The 18,481-nt window shown below is 39.1% G+C and overlaps 1 protein-coding gene across 9 annotated transcripts in view; it reads right to left on the reverse strand.

The window, feature by feature from the left end:
• The window catches only part of aak1a (AP2 associated kinase 1a), a 92,609-nt gene extending 78,566 nt beyond the window's left edge, over positions 1–14,043 (reverse strand). For 5 of the 9 annotated variants that reach the window (XM_089119333.1, XM_039663769.2, XM_089119332.1 and 2 more), the window contains exon 1: positions 13,200–14,042. In XM_089119333.1, the coding sequence (XP_088975459.1) occupies positions 13,200–13,353 (154 nt within the window). In that variant the 5' untranslated portion in view covers positions 13,354–14,042. Of the gene's footprint in view, positions 1–13,199 lie in introns of all 9 variants that reach the window. The other 4 variants (XM_089119329.1, XM_089119330.1, XM_089119335.1 and 1 more) reach the window with 2 other exon arrangements.
• Positions 14,044–18,481: the final 4,438 nt, after the last annotated feature.

The following is an 18,481-nucleotide window of genomic DNA, read 5'->3' on the forward strand; positions in this document are numbered from 1 at the left end:
CACCAAAACAATGTAGACCTGCACGTGTAGCACCGAACGAAATATTAGAAAAAACCTTGCATAGATTTAACTGACCCTTCAGTACTCTCAAATCCTCAAACATATATTTGAAAGCAGCTACACAAGCATGATTTATGACTCAATTCAAAACACAAATGTGCTGCATTCTCAGCGTTGCCACTAGGAGCACTGTATTTTGCTTTGGTGAGTGTGTCCACCAAAGCTTTTTTGGCCGGTGCTCTTCTGAAAACGCCTTGCTGCTTGAGACCAGTGCCACTAGTTTTTGGATGAAGGGACTGTTTTGGATTAGCTTTCTCGTGTAAAAGTAGAATGTGACGGTTGGTCATTGTGGTAATTGTCCCGCCCCTCCTCCACTGTGATTGGACGGCTGGGTAAAAAGTGACAGTGATGAGCGCTATGTTTTACCCAAAGTTGAACATTCTTCTCAACTCTCGGCGACCGGTTAAAAACGCTTAGTGCTCAGCATGAAATAGTCCAACGCATTCTCATCCTTTAACATCATATAGAACGCTATATGCAAAAACGGCGCTATCCTACGCACATGGCACCCGTTATCGTTAATATAACACGCACTGTGAGGGCTAAGTTTAGGTGTGGGGTAGGGTCTGCGTGTCATATTCACGCTAAAGGATTTATGACATCTTGGGTTCGCGTGTTATATTAACGATAAAGGGTGCCATGTGCGTAGTATAGCGCCGTTTTTGCATATAGCGTTCTATATGACGTTAAAGGATGAGAACGGGCTGAATAGTCACGCAGCACTCCCATTGGAAATGGAAAAATATGCTAGCATCGGGAAAAATGCTTTGGTTGGACACATGGCCTTAGCGTAACAGTAGGTTTTTAGCGTAAACAGTACGTTTAGCATAACTACTGTATGTTTCTTAACTAATTTCTTTCAACTAATTTCGCAGCGACAAAACATTCTGAAGAGAGTCTTTCTGTGCAAGTTAAGGTTCATACTTCAGAAAAAAAGCTGCACGATTTGGGGGGAAAAATTTGTGGCTATAAAATAATAATGATAGCAATAATTGTTTAAAGGTCATTTTTGATGGTTGAAATCACAAGTGGTGTTTCTTTATAAACTTTATTTTAAGTTAAAAAAAAACACAGAACAAACACTGGCTCGGACTACATACGTACAAGACAAAGAAGATGAAAAAATAAATAAAATTGGTCCAATATATAAAAGTGCAATAGTAAAAAGCTGATTACCAGTCAATGTGTCCAGAAGGGAGGTCACTAGGGGCCGACTGAACGGTTAACTGGCCCAAATGTCCAAGAAATGAACCCCACACAGCGGAATACTTTTTAATAGAATCAGACCTCAAATGAGTGTTTACCGGTAGGCTATTTTGGAGCTGGTGTGTGAAAGTGTAACTGTAAAAAGTTTATGTGAATAGCATTTATATGTGTATTAACAGGATAAATCAATCTGCTAATTTTATGGTTTATAATTTACCAGTATACTGTGTGAAATGGGCAACTATTTCATCCAGTGGCCTATTCCTTACAGAAAGATTAAACCCAGCTAGACAAAATAGACTAGACTAACCCAACTAAAACCAACAGTACCAGTAACACACTCTGAAACAAACACACCAGAACACAATGAGCATGACAGCTGAGGGCTGACAGATGGCGGCCATTAGAAACATTAATGAATAAGTCAGTTTCTGATCATCTATTATTCACACACACACACACACACACACTGAACAATCAGAATGAGGCAAAGACAGACTCCTAGGGCAGTCTGAAGTTTACTCAATGGCAAAAACATCAACAATGACCCCAGAGCTTCAAACTGAACCAAGACTTTTGGTTTTTGCAAGCAAGTACATACTTTTTGAATAGAAATAATCCTTATCTGTCGGTTTGACTGAATGAATAGTACAATTTCCTTCAAGTTCTCATGTTCAGACTTCAAGAGTATAACGTAACATTTGGTATTGTGACATGGTATATGAAGAATATCTATGGCTAGAGCTCTTTTCAGTCGCTACTTTAATTTCCTCCTAATTATTTTTTCCAACTTTGTTTTCTACTGTAACAGTAGGAAAAAAGACAACGTATACTGCGTGTTTGTGGTCTGCTTTCACGATTTAATTTACAATATATCGTCCGTAACATTGCTGCTGAAATAATCGGTGTTGTTCGTGGTCTGTTATAATAATTTCTTAATGCTTTTACACTTCAAAAATTCCTTTTAATGTTCGATGGTTCAAGGGTGAGTAAAATAATGTCATCTCATTATATCCTTTTTTTATTGCAAGAATGAGTGGTATACACACAAAGATTGTACAAAATACACATTTAGACTCGCATAAAACAAAACACAATAGACAAATAACAAAAGGAGGGGTAAAATCGTTCCAAGTTTTTGAAAATGCTTATTGGGTATTGGCTACAGTAGATTAATTGTCTGCAGTTCAATGAAAGTTACTCCTATAATTCGTAAAAGGCATCATGGAGTGTAGGAAAGAGGTAAACATATTTTTTTTGCTGGTATAACAATCAAGCAGTTGAGATTTGCTATTAATTACATTTGTACATAACATTGTATTTATCTGGGGAATATTGGATGTACTTATAGTAGTTAGTACTTATAGTACTTATAGTATAATTCGTTATTAATGGAATTAGCATTGATACAGGTACATGCATATCCCATCATAAACTTGCAGATTTTCAACCAGCTTTGCATTGTTAAAGTGTCGGTGGTATATGTAAATTAACAATGTGTACTCTCTTCGCCAATTTTTGACAATTGGAGCTTTTTTGAAAGCTATGGGGCTTTTGTTAAAAATAGTCGGATTGACTGAGGGGTGCATTATGGGTGTTGAGATTTTTGGCAATTGGGTTTTTCTCTAGTCATGTAGCAATGATTTCTTTCTTCTTTTTTTCTACAGCATACGCAAGTTTTATTTGGCCATCTTGCCAGCGAATAATTACCCCTTAAATTTATGCAACTCAGTTCCTCCAACTGAATTGGAGAGAAGAGTATTTCATGGGTGAAACTGTTTTTTCTCATAATTATGCTTTTGATGCATTTAAATGGACAAATTTATCTTTACAAAAGTTTACAATGTTCGAATCTTTTGTCAACCACTTCTGCCCTGATGTCTGAGGGGAGGGTCTATAGGTGGGTAAATGAAAGGTTTTTTTGTTTGTTTTGTTTTTCAGATCTTTCGATCTTAACAAAATAAATTCATGCAATTCCCATACACTCACCTAAAGGCTTATTAGGAACACCACACTAATACTGTGTATGACCCCCTTTCGCCTTCAGAACTGCCTTAATTCTACTCGCCATTGATTCAACAAGGTGTTGAAAGTATTCTTTAGAAATGTTGGCCCATATTTATAGGATAGCATCTTGCAGTTGATGGAGATTTGTGGGATGCACATCCAGGGCACGAAGCTCCCGTTCCACCACATCCCAAAGATGCTCTATTGGGTTGAGATCTGGTGACTGTGGGGGCCATTTTATTACAGTAAACTCATAGTCATGTTCAAGAAACCAATTTGAAATGATTTGAGCTTTGTGACATGGTGCATTATCCTGCTAGAAGTAGTCATCAGAGGATGGGTACAAGGTAGCCATAAAGGGATGGACATGGTCAGAAACAATGCTCAGGTAGGCTGTGGCATTTAAACGATGCTCAATTGGCACTAAGGGTGTGCCAAGAAAACATCCCCCACACCATTACACCACCACCACCAGCCTGCACAGTGGTAACAAGGCATGACGGATCCATGTTCTCATTCTTTTAACACCAAATTCTGACTCTACATCTAAATGTCTCAACAGAAATCGAGACTCATCAGACCAGGCAACATTTTTCCAGTCTTTAACTGTCCAATTTTGGTGAGCTCTTGCAAATTGTTGCCTCTTTTTCCTTGTAGTGGAGATGAGTAGTACCCAGTGGGGTCATCTGCTGTTGTAGCCCATCCGCCTCAAGGTTGTGTGTGTTGTGGCTTCACAAATGCTTTGCTGCATACCTCGGTTGTAACGGATGGTTATTTCAGTCAAAGTTGCTCTTTTATCAGCTTGAATCAGTAGGCCCATTCTCCTCTGACCTCTAGCATCAACAAGGCATTTTCGCCCACAGGACTGCCACCTACCACCTACCCTTCAAATTCGGGATATCGTGGGACAGATATAGCAGGGAAGAGGGGGGTTTGGGCTCAGTTTAGCTCTTCCTAAATGGCACAAGGCAGGCCCAGCTCAAAGGAGGAAGCTGGTAGTCAACGAGGTGCGAAAGCAGGAGGAGAGGATGAGGTGTATAAAGGCCATTTCCCAGGCCAAGCAGGGAGAGTGGATGAGATGGGAGAGTGTGGAACAACGCAAGATGGGCTGGCAAGACCTTTTGTCAATGGAAGAGAGTAGGATCAGTTTATTAGGTTTATTCAGACCTTATTAGGTCAACATATGATGTTCTCCCATCACCACAGAACCTAAACCACTGGGTAGGATAGGATCACTCTTGTCCTTTGTGTTCATAACCTGCCACATTAGGGCACATTTTGACAGGATGTAAGGTTGCTCTTAGCCAAGGTCGGTTTACTTGGCGCCATGACCAAGTACTGCGATGTTTGGCTTTAGCATTGGAAGGCAAGCGTAGAATACCAATAAATTGCCGCCTGCAAAATATTACACGCAGAATACATTATTCCTCCGCCCAGGCGAGCAACCACCAACAAAAGGTGTTAACACCAATTCTCGCCCAGGACAACTGGAAGCTGCTAGGGACTGGAAGATGCTGGCTGATCTTGAACAACGGCTTATTTTTCCACCTGAGATTGCCACCACTACCACTACCCTACGACCAGATATTGTTTTGTGGTCTGGATCAGCACCCATAGTTCAGCTGATAGAGCTAACAGTGCCATGGGTAGATTAGGCATATGAGAGGAAGAAATTGCGGTATGCTCATCTGGCCACTGAAGCAGAACAGCGAGGATGGAGAGTCCAGGTTTATCCAGTGGAAGTGGGTTGACAATGATTTTTGGCACACTCTACAACCCGGTTCCTCAGAGATGTCGGATTCAGCAGCCAAGAGTTGCGTCGCACAGTAAAGAACTTATCTGAAGCAGCAGCAACCGGCTGTGGTGGAGACAGAAAGATTCTAGCTGGCTATGTACATGCCGACACGCTACGGTTTCGTAGACTTCTTGAAGAGTCTGTTTGTGTATAGGTTGTATTGTATTTACATTCATTACGTTCCTGTGTATATTGTTTGAATGACGGTGGTTGGCCAGATATTGTATTTTGCGGTAGATGGTATGCCACGCGGAACTGTTGCCCCTGAAACTGCATTAACGCACCAGTGGGGCTCGACAGCCTTAGTCAAACGGATTGGCGTGTATGGTTGGGTTGCGCGAGATTGTGGTTAGGTCTCAGCAGCAGGAGGAATGTAGAGGCAAGCTGGGCTGAGTTGAGTGGGGGACGGAGGGGGGTGACTCTGGGGCTAGTCGACGAAACCCTGAGGACGGAAGGTGCCCACTTGAAGACCCTAGAGATGTCCCCTACTCGGCTCAATCCAGACGGTGGTCGTGGTGGTCCACTAGGGAGACCACACTGTAGTTGCAGCCGTCGTGTATGCTGTACAATGCAGCCAAGTACAATGCAGCCGTTAACGCCGGAAAGAAGGGGAGTCGCACCACCATATAGAAAGAAGCGTAAATGGATGGAGAAGCATAGTTTACTGTAGTTTTGCTTACCTTGGCGAAAGCCGAGTACAAATCAGCATGAAGTTTTAACATCTACTCTCGTGTTATGGAAATCATTTACACCTGTATTTAGTGTCGCCCACTTGTGATGGGATCGACCAAAACGCACTTAATACAGGTGTAAACAGGGTCTTAGAGTGTTCATGGAACTGGCTTTCAAATTTTCGCCAGAAATAGTAAACCATCCGGGTACCCTTTGGGATTCTCAGTTAACCATCCTACAATTTGGGACACACTAATTTTGAATACTTGTCAGGTCAAATAGTATGTTATTTGGGATTTAGCAAATCTAAATCCGAATAGAATTGACTGACATTATGACGTTAACCGAAGTAAGCACTGTTTAGTTATTTTGGAAATAAACGTGTCTATTTTTCCTATTTACTTGTTATTTTGTAACTTGTGGCAGAAGGACCAAATAATGAAAATAAATGGCATATGAAATGGCTTTTGGTTTATTCTTCTCAGTTGATCATCTCATAAACAGAAGATCGATCACATTGTGCAGTGTCATTTGCATATTGTGCACAGTATAAAGACTGCATACTGCATTTTTGTAAAAATAGCAGATTGTATAACAATCGGACATAACCTGCACATGTATATGCCCTCTTTGGTAGTGTGGCGCACACGAATATCCTCTTTACATTTAAGCCACAAACATTCCTAAGGTCACAAAAATGCAGATTCCTCTAACAACTGTCTCCGAACTAGCCCATGTGTCATGGGTGACACTCACAGCTGTTGACATTCAGCCATCCTGTTTAAATTAAGATTTGCCTGCAGTAAAGATCATGTAACACACGAAGAGTCATACACACAACCTCTCAGTGTTATGTAATTAAATGCGCAGGCCTGCATTTCAATGTCTTCAGTGTGTTAATCCAATTTGCTTCAATCCACTTTTATAGTTCATACACTTTAACCGCTGAGATTACAATAATGAAGCTGTTGAAGGCAAGGATCATTGCAGAGTTTACAGCTTTGTGGGTAATGACTCTAAAATGAGCCTGCAGTCAAATCTGTTGACTGGACAATTATCTCCTAAATACCATATTTAACTAATGCATGTTTTTTAAATTTTTAGTTTAGTTTTGACTGCAAAGCTCAGTGTATGATGACTAAAAACGTATTTTGGGTCAACTATCCAATGTTTAGACAGCAACCACAGAGTCACAGTGTTTACACTTAACTTACCAATGGATTATTCAACATGCTTTCAATTCAGCTATTCAACTATTTTTACACTTACAGTCATTTGTACGTTTTCGTACAATCTGCTTATGCCACACTGATGGTTTGACACATTGACTGTATATGATTTCCAAAATATGTTTAAGAATTTTCATGTGGAGTAACCAACTTACTTTAAAAGTAATAAAATATGGTTTTGACCTGATTGATCTTAATCATTATTAGCAGAAAAGTTTTCAAATTTTCAAGTACTTTTATAAACAAATGAACTAACCATGCCAAGTCAAATCAAATCATAAAAAATTCAAATGATCTGATATTTTGAGATTCACCCAAAAATAGAATTCTGTCATCATTTACTCACCCTTATGTCGTTCCAAACCCATAAGACTTTTGTTTACACAATATATTTACAACATAACCAATGGCAATTCGTAACTATTTTACGTTTTTGGTGAGTGGTAGCTAATTAGTATGATTTCATTCATTCGTTTTCACACGATGTGCTTATGCCGCACTGACAGTCAGTTTAGGACATGAACTTCATACTTATACTATGAAGTTATACTTGTATTCATATTGTACGAATTCATAAGAAATCCTTGGGGTTGTTTACACTACCATTTTCAACTAAAAATTACATCTTTTTATGCGTTTTGTCCGTTCATTTACGCAACAACGGCGTTTCGGGTGCCTGAAAATGCAAATTTTTGAAAACTGTTTTTTTTTAAACAGTCACCCTGTAAAAAAAAAACAACAACAAAAAAAACGCAGATCTCTGATAATGATGAAGTCATGCACGTGCGTATTACGTGTTCAGAAAACAGCGTTAGTCATTTTCATGGATCCGTGTGAATGGGGATAATTTTGACAATGGTGTCGTCTGTACGCTGAAAACTCAAAGAAAATCTTCTCCGTTTTAAGCATATTGTCGTGTAAACATAAACATAGCTACATAAGCTACATGAGGTTGGGTTGTATTTTTTTAATATTTAACACGCTCTCATGGCAATTCACAACAATTTGTACGCTTTGGCGGCTAAATCGTATAAATATGTCAACGCATTCATGCATTATCAAACTTTCATGCTTACCTCTACTTAGTTTAATTTCATGTGTTTTTTCAAATATTCTTACATTGCCACTTCATTAAAATAGTTACATTTCCTCATGTAACTAAGAGCGGAATGGATTATTTATTATGATTTATCCCAAAGCTGAGAATCTTGAGAATCTTGCAGAGCAAGTTAAAGTTAGTTTGACTGTTGATCTGTTTATAGCTGGCATCCTGACTGAGAAGAATATGCAGCAGAACAACACACACCTGCAAACATTTGTGTATGCATTTGTTCTTGCATGGAGTCCCTACAGTGAGTTTATGCATGATTGTAAAAACCTCCGAATGGTCCTGTTAGTCTTTTAGAGAGTGAAAGGTGACAGCCTGACTGAAGCAGACAGTGATGTAATGGTTTAACAACATTGATATATATAGCTTGAAGGCCTTATAAACTCATTCGGATGACTAGGCAGAAGCCAAACATATAGTGAACTGTGCTTCAAGGTCAAAGCCTCTAGACTTTGACAGTTTTTCCTTGGCAAAATGGCTTAGACAGCATAACTGGCCACTATACTAAGGTGGCCGACTGCCATGAGCACAAGGTTGGACGGCGTTCCTCAGAGGAGCCAGCTGAAATCATTCACAGTACAGCTGTTGTGTTGGGATTCCAGTGACTGAAAAATAGTGCATTTTTCTTCTTAAAGGAACACTCCGACTTTTGGGGACTTTAGCCTATTCACCTTACCCCCCAGAGTTAGATAAGTCCATACATACCTTTTTCATCTCCGTGCGTGCTATAAGTCTGTTTGACGCACCCACCGCTAGCCTAGCTTAGCACAAAGACTCGATGTGACTGGTTGCAGCTTTCATACTGATCCAAATAAGTGGCAAAATAACGCAAACGTTTTCCTATTTACATGTTGTGATTTTTATAGTCACATAATGTACAAATAACAAAGTCAAATGAGACACAGACATCTTTTAACCGTATAAAACCTGGGAACTATTCTCTGAAGGCGAAGCACTGCTACTTTGACGGCGTAATAACCGCATCACCGAGACAAGCCGTGGTGAGGAGCGGAGAGTTCGCTCGGTGTTTGGGTAATAGAGTCAGAAATTTATAAATAGTAAAAGCGTAGTTTAGAGTCATGGGTTTTCGCTCTATTGTAAATAGCTGCGACAGTAAACAGGGGAGGTAATACCATGTTTCACAGAATTCCAACTAAAAACGCTGACTGGATGAAGAAATGGCTAACTTACTCTGGATATTTATCCAAACACACCTAAGATTATCAAGGGACATTATGTTTGCTCGGTACATTTCAATGAGGACGACTATTTTGAAAAAATGGAATTTGCCACACGGACCATAATGTGCTGAAGGATACGGCCATCCCATCGATAGCACAGACAGGACAAGTGGATCACCTGCGGCTGAGGTAAGTGTTCCGTTATGTTTTTAGATGACCTACTGTAACAGTGCCATTATTAGCCAGATCTAATGTAACGTTAGTGACACTATTATATGATTAGGGTATGAATGTGTTTTTATCTTGATGCGGTGCGGACGCGCTTGGGAAAAAAAAACGAGCGCGTTCACCGCGTTGAACTTGCACCCTGCGCGCGGCGCGCCTAGTAGCCTAAATTTGAAATAACCATGGAAATAACGAACTTGAGCGTGCAAAAGGGTACGATAGGCTGTGAGTTCATTGTGCAAAAACAATTTGTGCTATTACTTTCCCCTTATTCTATCCTATAGTAATGCAATACTGTATATATAGGCTACTGTTGAATACATTTGGTTCAGCTAATAAATTGCATTTAAAATATATTGATTCCTGTAATAATAATTATTTATTCATGTGATATTTATAAATCTGGGTGCGTTTTTGGTTGGAAATCAATGAAACATGGTACTGTATTACCTGGTCTCCCCTGTTTATTGTCACAGCTCATACAATAAAGCAAACACCCATGATAAACTATGCTTTTCTATCTAACGTTAGTAATTGCTGACTCTTTATTCCAACGATGAGCGAAGCGAACTCTCTGCTCCTCGTCACGGTGCGTCTCAGGTGATTGTTATCACTCTGCCCAAGTAGCAGTGCTTCGCCTTCAGAAAATATAGTATTTATACGGTCAAAAGATGTCTGTGTCTCATATGGCCTTGATATTTGCACACTCTGTGACTATACAAACCACAACATGTAAATAGGAAAACGTTTGCGTTATTTTGTCACTCATTTGGATCAGTATGAAAGCTGCAACCATTCACATCCAGTCTTTGTGCTAAGCTAGGCTAGCGGTGGGTGCGTCAAACAGACTTATAGCACGCACGGAGATGAAAAAGGTATGTATGGACTTATCTAACTCTGGGGGGTAAGGTGAATAGGCTAAAGTCCCAAAAAGTCGGAGTGTTCCTTTAAATGCTATTTAGAAACTACATTTGTCCATCATAAAAGGGATGTAGCTCCTCTACTCTTTGTCTCCTTCGATGACAATCATCCCTTCCATCCATAAAAACAAACACTTTAACACTTTAGATTAAGGGATTAGCGACAACTAAATAGTTAACCAAATGAAAATCCATATATTAGGAGTGTCATTTTTCAGACACACTTTGGAAGCCGATGCTTGAAACAGTCGGTGGAGATTTAGACGTTCCAGGTTCAGACTCAGCAAAACCAATGTTACTTGCTGAGTATTGTCTCTTTAAAACTGCAGTGAACCAATTACAGTTTCAAAAACACAGTTTGAAAACGCTGGTGTTTCTGACGTCACAAATTATACTTTTTAACCATTCAGGTCAATGTGTGATCATCAACGAGCGGATCTCTGAGTGCGTGGAGGTGGGGCTAATTTGCATATTCATAGACCCTCGTATATTAAATAAGGCAAAGGTCAGGTGTAGAGTTACATTCAAGCTATTTTAAGGCATGACAATATTTTTTACACAGATTTTTTTATATGTAATTTTCGTGATCAAAATGATTGATTACAAGGGGACTTTCAAATGTATACAAAATACACTTGACTGGAATGACAGTGGAATGAAAGACAAAATCAACCCCAGATTATAAAGCCAAGCCCTGTTTTCTTGATACACACAGAAGCAGCAGTTCAAAGTTTGTGAGAAAATACCCAGTTGACAAAGATTGTAAAGTGCAAGGGTCTGCAGTAGCACCTAATTGCAGTCCACAAAATCCAGGGTGCGGAGTTGGATCCAGATCTAAGTGGTGGAGATGGGAAGGATTAGGGGTGGGGTTAGGGATTAGGGGGCGGAGATGGGTAGGTTTAGGTAAGGATCCAGATCCAACTCCTCCCCCTGGATTTCGTGTTCTGCTCCATCTCAGGGTCTGAGGAGGACATCACAATGCATGCGTCTCAAATCCAAAATATTCTGTGGCAAAATATCCATGAAGGGATTCACTTCAAGTGACAAAACATCATCTAATACTGAATTATCAAATACAAAATTATCACTTCGCTGTAGACTTTTTTTTTTTTAATGGCAGCAGAATGTCTCTGATCTCCCATGAGACACAGTGACTCCAAATGTGCTTCCAGGCAATAACAGAAATGGCTTGTGTAAGGCGTTCAGAATTCTCTATGCACTGAGGTCATGACATGAACATATGACAGCCGGTTCTCTCTCTCAGTCTTGATAATATCGTCTGCATTTACATGTTGAGTTGGAAGACAGTATCCTTTGTAACTCTAAGATGTAGCTTGAAATATCAAAACCAGTTTGAGTTCCTGATACGACACCCTATCAGGACTTCTCTCCTAAGATCTGCATCAGCAGGGGGAATGACTTCAAATCTGCTTAAGAGACTTTAAGCTGATGACTCACTCATGTAATGCATCCTGTGAATTCAAAACTTTCCATGCAGTTCCATTACCACAATATTGGGGCTGCATAAGTTCCAGAAACTCTGGTAAACCCATCATGTTTAAAGGAATTTCTCACTGTATATTAATTTTGTGTTTCACTGCAAAAAGTAGGCTAGGTTTAACAACGTTAAAGCGAAGTTTGAGTTACAATTCTTATCAACCAATGTCTGTGATTTCATGCACCGATTCGAATGGAACTAACATCTCCATGTTTATTACAGAGGTGGGAGTGTGTGTGTTTTCTAGATGTGGGCACAATTTTTTTAATTTATTAAACCCTATATAAATAAAAATGACATGAATTCATAGACATAGCGGTTTATAATATACCCATATAATTGTGCAGAAAAACATAAGTATCGTACCTGCTACTGATATGAAATTGGGCAGTCACAATGCATTTCACAATTTGGCTCTATATTTATTATTATTATCATTTTTCATCAGAAACCATCGATATTGAAATGAAAGCATGCTGAAGATTGGTGCTCAAACGGTAGGTCAAAATACACACGAGGAGAAGCATCAGGACTAATAGATAAAAACATCAGTAATCACAGACCATCGCAATTGGACGGGATGAGATTTCTCAAAGCAGAGGACCATCAAGTTAGCCCAAAAACAGTTGGTAATTTGCTTTGGTAGTTTTACTGAGGGTGTGTGAGAAAAACAGTAACATGGCAGATTAAATAAATCAATAAAACCAATAACGTTTGGCATAATGTCAAACCTGCTGTTGACAGAATACATGCTGGCTTATGGCAATATTTTTAGTGAATAATGATATACATTTTCAAACTGTTCCTCACACAAAACTAACATATGACTTCAGAAGACTGATAGGTAGACAGATTTTTGGTTAGACAGATTTTTGGTTACGTAAATGGTTAATGTTAGTCTTAAGATGCTTTTTGTCACTTTTGGAGTTTGATATCTCCAGTCTCCATGAACTTTCATTATCTGGAAAAGAGCAGCGTCGACATTCTGCTCAACTTCTCCTTTTGGCTTCCAGGAAGAAAGTAAGTCTTATTGGTTTGCAACAACACAAATTTTGCTGTTTAAATTAAATTACATTAAATTGAACCTCCTCTGCAAAGACAGCACGCCTCACTACATAGCATGGAGTCAGCAAATATCTAGATGACGCATGAGTGACGACAGGGGCTCGGAGTCATTCATAAGGCATCGTTATTTATTATTTATATAGACATGGACAGTAAAAACATCGTCAGTACGCACATTTAATTCATTATTAGTCCTTACGAAAAGTAAAAAGTCACTTAAAAAAGTCACTTACCCTCTGCTACAGTCTCCTCCACGGTCACTTGATATCGTCCAATAGAGAAAACGCGTCCGATGAACGCGCCGGACCCCGCGCTGCCCCCCGCGACGGCTCCTGACACGGGCCCCGAGCTCACCATCTCCCGTCGGGTATCGAAGAACTTCTTCATAGTCCAACCAGCAACTCTTTCATTAAATCATGCAAAACAACCAGACTCTCACGTACGTGTCGTTTCCCAGATCCAACAAAGATTGACAGACGCACAAATCTTAGAAAAACGCGATAATCTCTTAATATAAAACAGTCCAGTTCGAGACTTCGAGATACATGCAAGCTCAGCGGGCATCAAGTGTTAGGAGATCCGAAATTACTCAACTGCATTAGACCAGTAGGATGAGTCACCATTGACACATTATCTTCATACTTGTGTACCTAAAACACTAGCTTATAATAACATATCTGATGAGTGCCAACGCACTCCTGCCAGCTGCATAAACAAGCAGCTTTATTCCACGAATCCTCTTGCCACGCTGTCTTTTATTATGCACTTGGTGTCCAGCAACGATTATCGGCAGCACAGCGTTCAGGAGTCGCTCTCTCCTCTCCGTGTGCTCATTCAATCATTACAGCTGATCCTCAGAACTGACGCTTGCCCGAAAACCCGGAAGTGCAAGATATACGTAGGGAAACAGCCGGTTCGATAAGGGTTTTCTCTAAACAAAGAGAATAATAGTGTTTAATCATTGTCTGCTGACGAGGTTAGATTAAAGAAACGGCCGTAACCGGTAAACGGCAAGAATAAACCGCGCGTCAGGATGGACTCGGTCGTCTATATAGTCAGTCACGCTCTCTGGTAGATGTTGTTTAACACAACGCGCTGACGTCAGCTAGGAAGCGCACATGCGTACCCAATAAGAGCCACTAGAGGGCATCATTACCTACACACATGACAACATCATCTTTTTTTATTTATTTATTTATTCATTTATTTTTTTATTGAACAAAAAGTCACAGGGGATACATCAATTCAAAAAAATAAAATGAAAAGGAGAAGTAGGGTAAATTCTACTAAAAATAATAATAATAACAATTCACAAAACATGCATAGAAATTACAAAATATGTAAAATGAATAAGAAAAAAAAGGTAAATAACATTGGGAATAAATAAATAATAATCTTCAGAAAATCATAAGGTAATTTTTAATGAAAACATAATGTCTTTGAGCAACAATTAAGTTTTAGCAGCTTTCTTATTAACTGATAAACAAAGAGAGTCATAAAATAATTTTAAATCAACACAAAAAAAATGTCTAAAATTGGGCTTCGAAACAGTTACTTTACACTTGTGAAGATGAAACTTGCCACATAAAGTAAGCAGTTTTAATCTGTCATCCATCTCCTTTGACCCGGAGTCCCAAATCAAAAACAGCACATTCACAACCTCAAAAGTATAGAGTTTGTAAAAAACAGAAAAAAATAAGCCAAAACAAGGTATTGTTTCAAGATTAGAATTACAGAATGCACAGTGTGAAGAGATGTCCAATTTTAACTTGGAAAGAAGAGAGTTACAGGGATAGTAATTTTGTAGAAATTATTTTTATTATTATTATTTATTTTTTTTACAGAAACTTATCTCTTTTTTTGATTACATACACAATATGTTGTCTATGTGGTGCACAAATTATGAGCTAGCTTGGGCTGATTGTCGGATGCTAGACTGGTCAGTCGATTGTGACCTGGCGTGTGCTGGTTGTTAAATGCCAGATGGGTCTAGAGACAGTGAGTTGAATTGAATTAGGCTGGTTGCTGGATGCCAGACTAGACCACAGAATGCAAACCGACTTGGGCTGGTTGTTCGATGCCAGACTGGTCCACAGACTGTGAGCTCGTTTGGGCTGGTTGTTGGACACTGGACTTACATTTGACATTGGAAAGCTCCAAACCTCCAATAGAAACTGGGGAATTTCACAAATGGATGCTCTGTAGCTGCAGTATGATCTAACCATTTGCAAAAACTTAGGTGAAATGGAATTAATAACCCAGTTATAAACTTTAGGTGAGGAATCCACTCCAAAAAGGTTGATAAATTCATTGTAGGAATAAAAGCTGCCATCCTCAACAAATCCAAAACAAAAACACCTTTGTCAACCCAGTCCTTAATAAAGATAGATTTTTCCCATACAGCACATACTGATTGTTCCAGGGAATACTCCAATGAGGGGAAAATTGTTGCAAAAGGCAAGCTTACATGCCTCCATATCATGTTTTGTCTCGTCTCTGTTCTTTCTCTTTACTCTGTCTCCCTCTACTGGTCTTTTCAAGTCGCTTTCTCTTTACTCTCTACTAGTCCCTTCCCCTCAGCTGTTCCTCATTATGGAATGCCAAAGCTGACTTAATTAAAAATAAATATATACATAAATAAATATACGAAGAAATGTAAAAAAGCAAAAATACAAAAATAAATACATAAATAAATATACGAAGAAATGTAAAAAAGTACAAATAAATGAGTATTTATACTTTTATTTCCATATTTATGTATAATTGTATTTTTTCACACATTTATTTATTTATTTATTTCTACATTTATTCATTTATTTATTTCCACTTTTATTTATTTCCACATTCATTTATGTATTTATGTTTTTATGTCTACATTTATTTATTTTCACATTTATTTATTTCTACATTTATTTATTTCCACATTTAATTATTTCCAAATTTATTTATTCCAACATTTCTTCCTCCGTATTCTAATGAGGGGGGCGTGTTTTAACACAGACATCAGCAATCGACCTCAGAATGGCAGTGCTGAAGCTTTGAGGCCACAGTGACACCTTGTGGTGTTTGACCAAACGAAACGCAAGAGCTGTGCAGGCAATATCACATTTTAAGTTTATCACCCTAACCTAAGCCTATGTAGGGTAGGCTATATTAACACACATAGCACACATGAACAGAAACTGCACTTCAACGGGTCTGATAGCAGATACTTGGACATGAAAGCGCGTGAAAGTATTCACTATAACAATGTAAACGCGGTGGATAGGGCTGATAGCTTGCGTTTGGCTTGCGTTTATTGTCGTCGAGACTCGCGCACAAAACGCGACTCAAAACGCAGTTTACATTCGTTTCCTCATTTTGTATGCATAACTGCGTAAGGAAACGCGAATGTAAACCGCGCATTGAGTCACGTTTTGTGTGCGAGATGCTGCTCTTAGACACTGATTAATCACAAGGCACCAATTTTGAATTATTCTTAAATTAAACAATCATGGGGCATGTAATCGAGTGAGCCTCGCATCTCACGCCATGCAATCTGTATTAAGATTTTGACTTTTAATGACTTATTGACTTTTGTTCATTTTACTGATAACAGTGCCTTATTATAATAACTGAGTAGTTTATTAATATTAAGAACTTGACATATATGATGATGTAGCTAAGCCTACATATTTAATAAGGTTTGGGTAGATATACAATCAATTATAGGGGGAAATATCACCAGGACCATGGGCACGACCGGTGCTGTTTGAATGGGCATATGATTCTTCTGTGCTCCATGGCGTGAGATGTAGCTCACTGCGTTTACATGAGCCCCTTTTGTTTGATTTAAGAATAATTCAAAATTGATGACTTTATCAGTAGATCAGTAGCTAAGAGCAGCATCCATGTTGGTTGCGTTTTAAACATTTGAATTGTCACCTGTTATGCATACAAAATGAGGAAACGCGACTGTAAACCACTGAGTCGCGTTTCAAACTGATCAGTATGCTTGCGTAGGAGTCAGTGAAATGTGCGCTGGTTTCTCTCCGCGTTCTGCGCTGGTGTGCAAGTCTTATCGACAATAAACCCCATAGACATAAACCCAAGCCAAACGCAAGCTATCAGCTATTCACCGCATGTTAGTGGATATACTTTCACGCACTTTCATGTCCATTGTCCAAGTATCTGCTATCAGACCCGTTGAATACAGTTTCTGTTCATGTGCGCTATGTTAGTTTAGGCTACCCTACATAGGCTACAGACTACAGTTAAAGGCTATTTTTAGCCGCCGGCGGCCGTATAGGTCTTTAAGGGTTAAATGCTACCTTTAGGGTGATACAAATGACTTAAATGTGATATTGCCTGCACAGCTCTTGCGTTTCGTTTGGTCAAACACCACAAGGTGTCACTCACTGTGGCCTCAAAGCTTCAGCACTGCCACTCTGAGCTCGATTGCTTACGTCTGAGTTAAAACACGCCCCCCTCATTAACATACGGAGAAAGAAATGTTGGAATAAATAAATGTGGAAATAATTAAATGTGGAAATAAATAAATGTAGAAATAAATAAATGTGAAAATAAATAAATGTAAATGGTAAATGGTAAATGGACTGCATTTATATAGCGCCTTTATAGACCTAATGGCCACCAAAGCGCTTTACATTTGCCTCACATTCACCCATTCATACACTCATTCACACACCGACGGCGGTGTCAGCCATGCAAGGCGCCATCCAGCTCGTCGGGAGCAGCTGGGGTTAGGTGTCTTGCTCATGGACACCTCGACACTTGGTCAGGTGGAACCGAGGATTGAACCACCAACCTTTCGGTTCGTAGACAACCCACATGAACCAATGAGCCACTGCCGCCCAATGTAGACATAAAAACATAAATACATAAATGAATGTGGAAATAAATAAAAGTGGAAATAAATAAATGAATAAATGTAGAAATAAATAAATAAATAAATGTGTGAAAAAATACAATTATACATAAATATGGAAATAAAAGTATAAATACTCATTTATTTGTACTTTTTTACATTTCTTCGTATATTTATTTATGTATTTATTTTTGTATTTTTGCTTTTTTACATTTCTTCGTATATTTATTTATGTATATATTTATTTTTAATTAAGTCAGCTTTGGCATTCCATACCTCATCTCCTCTGACTACCTCGTTTACTCTTCCCACCTGTTCCCTTTCCCCCTCTGATTAGGTCTCTTTTTCCTCTCTCCGTCTTGCTGCTTTCTTTGCCAGATTCTCACTCGAGTTTCTCACGCATGAAGCAAACGACTAACCTGTTATCATCTGTCCTAGTCCAGTCCAGTCCAGTCCGGTCAGCAACCGCCTGACAAACGGTTCTCTGCTAATCGTCTTGGTTCTGTAATTAAAGCCACACTGCGGAAGTTTGGCCACTAGAGGGCGCTCGACCTGTAACTTTCACTTCTAGCGTCCCTAGAGGCCACAAGCTCTGCAGCAATGTCGCAATGGGCTATATGCACGCATAAGTTCCGCATTTGACGTAAG

Source organism: Pimephales promelas, chromosome 14 (genome assembly GCF_988280905.1).
Source record: "Pimephales promelas chromosome 14, fPimPro1.hap1.1, whole genome shotgun sequence".
NCBI classification, from domain to species: domain Eukaryota; kingdom Metazoa; phylum Chordata; class Actinopteri; order Cypriniformes; family Leuciscidae; genus Pimephales; species Pimephales promelas.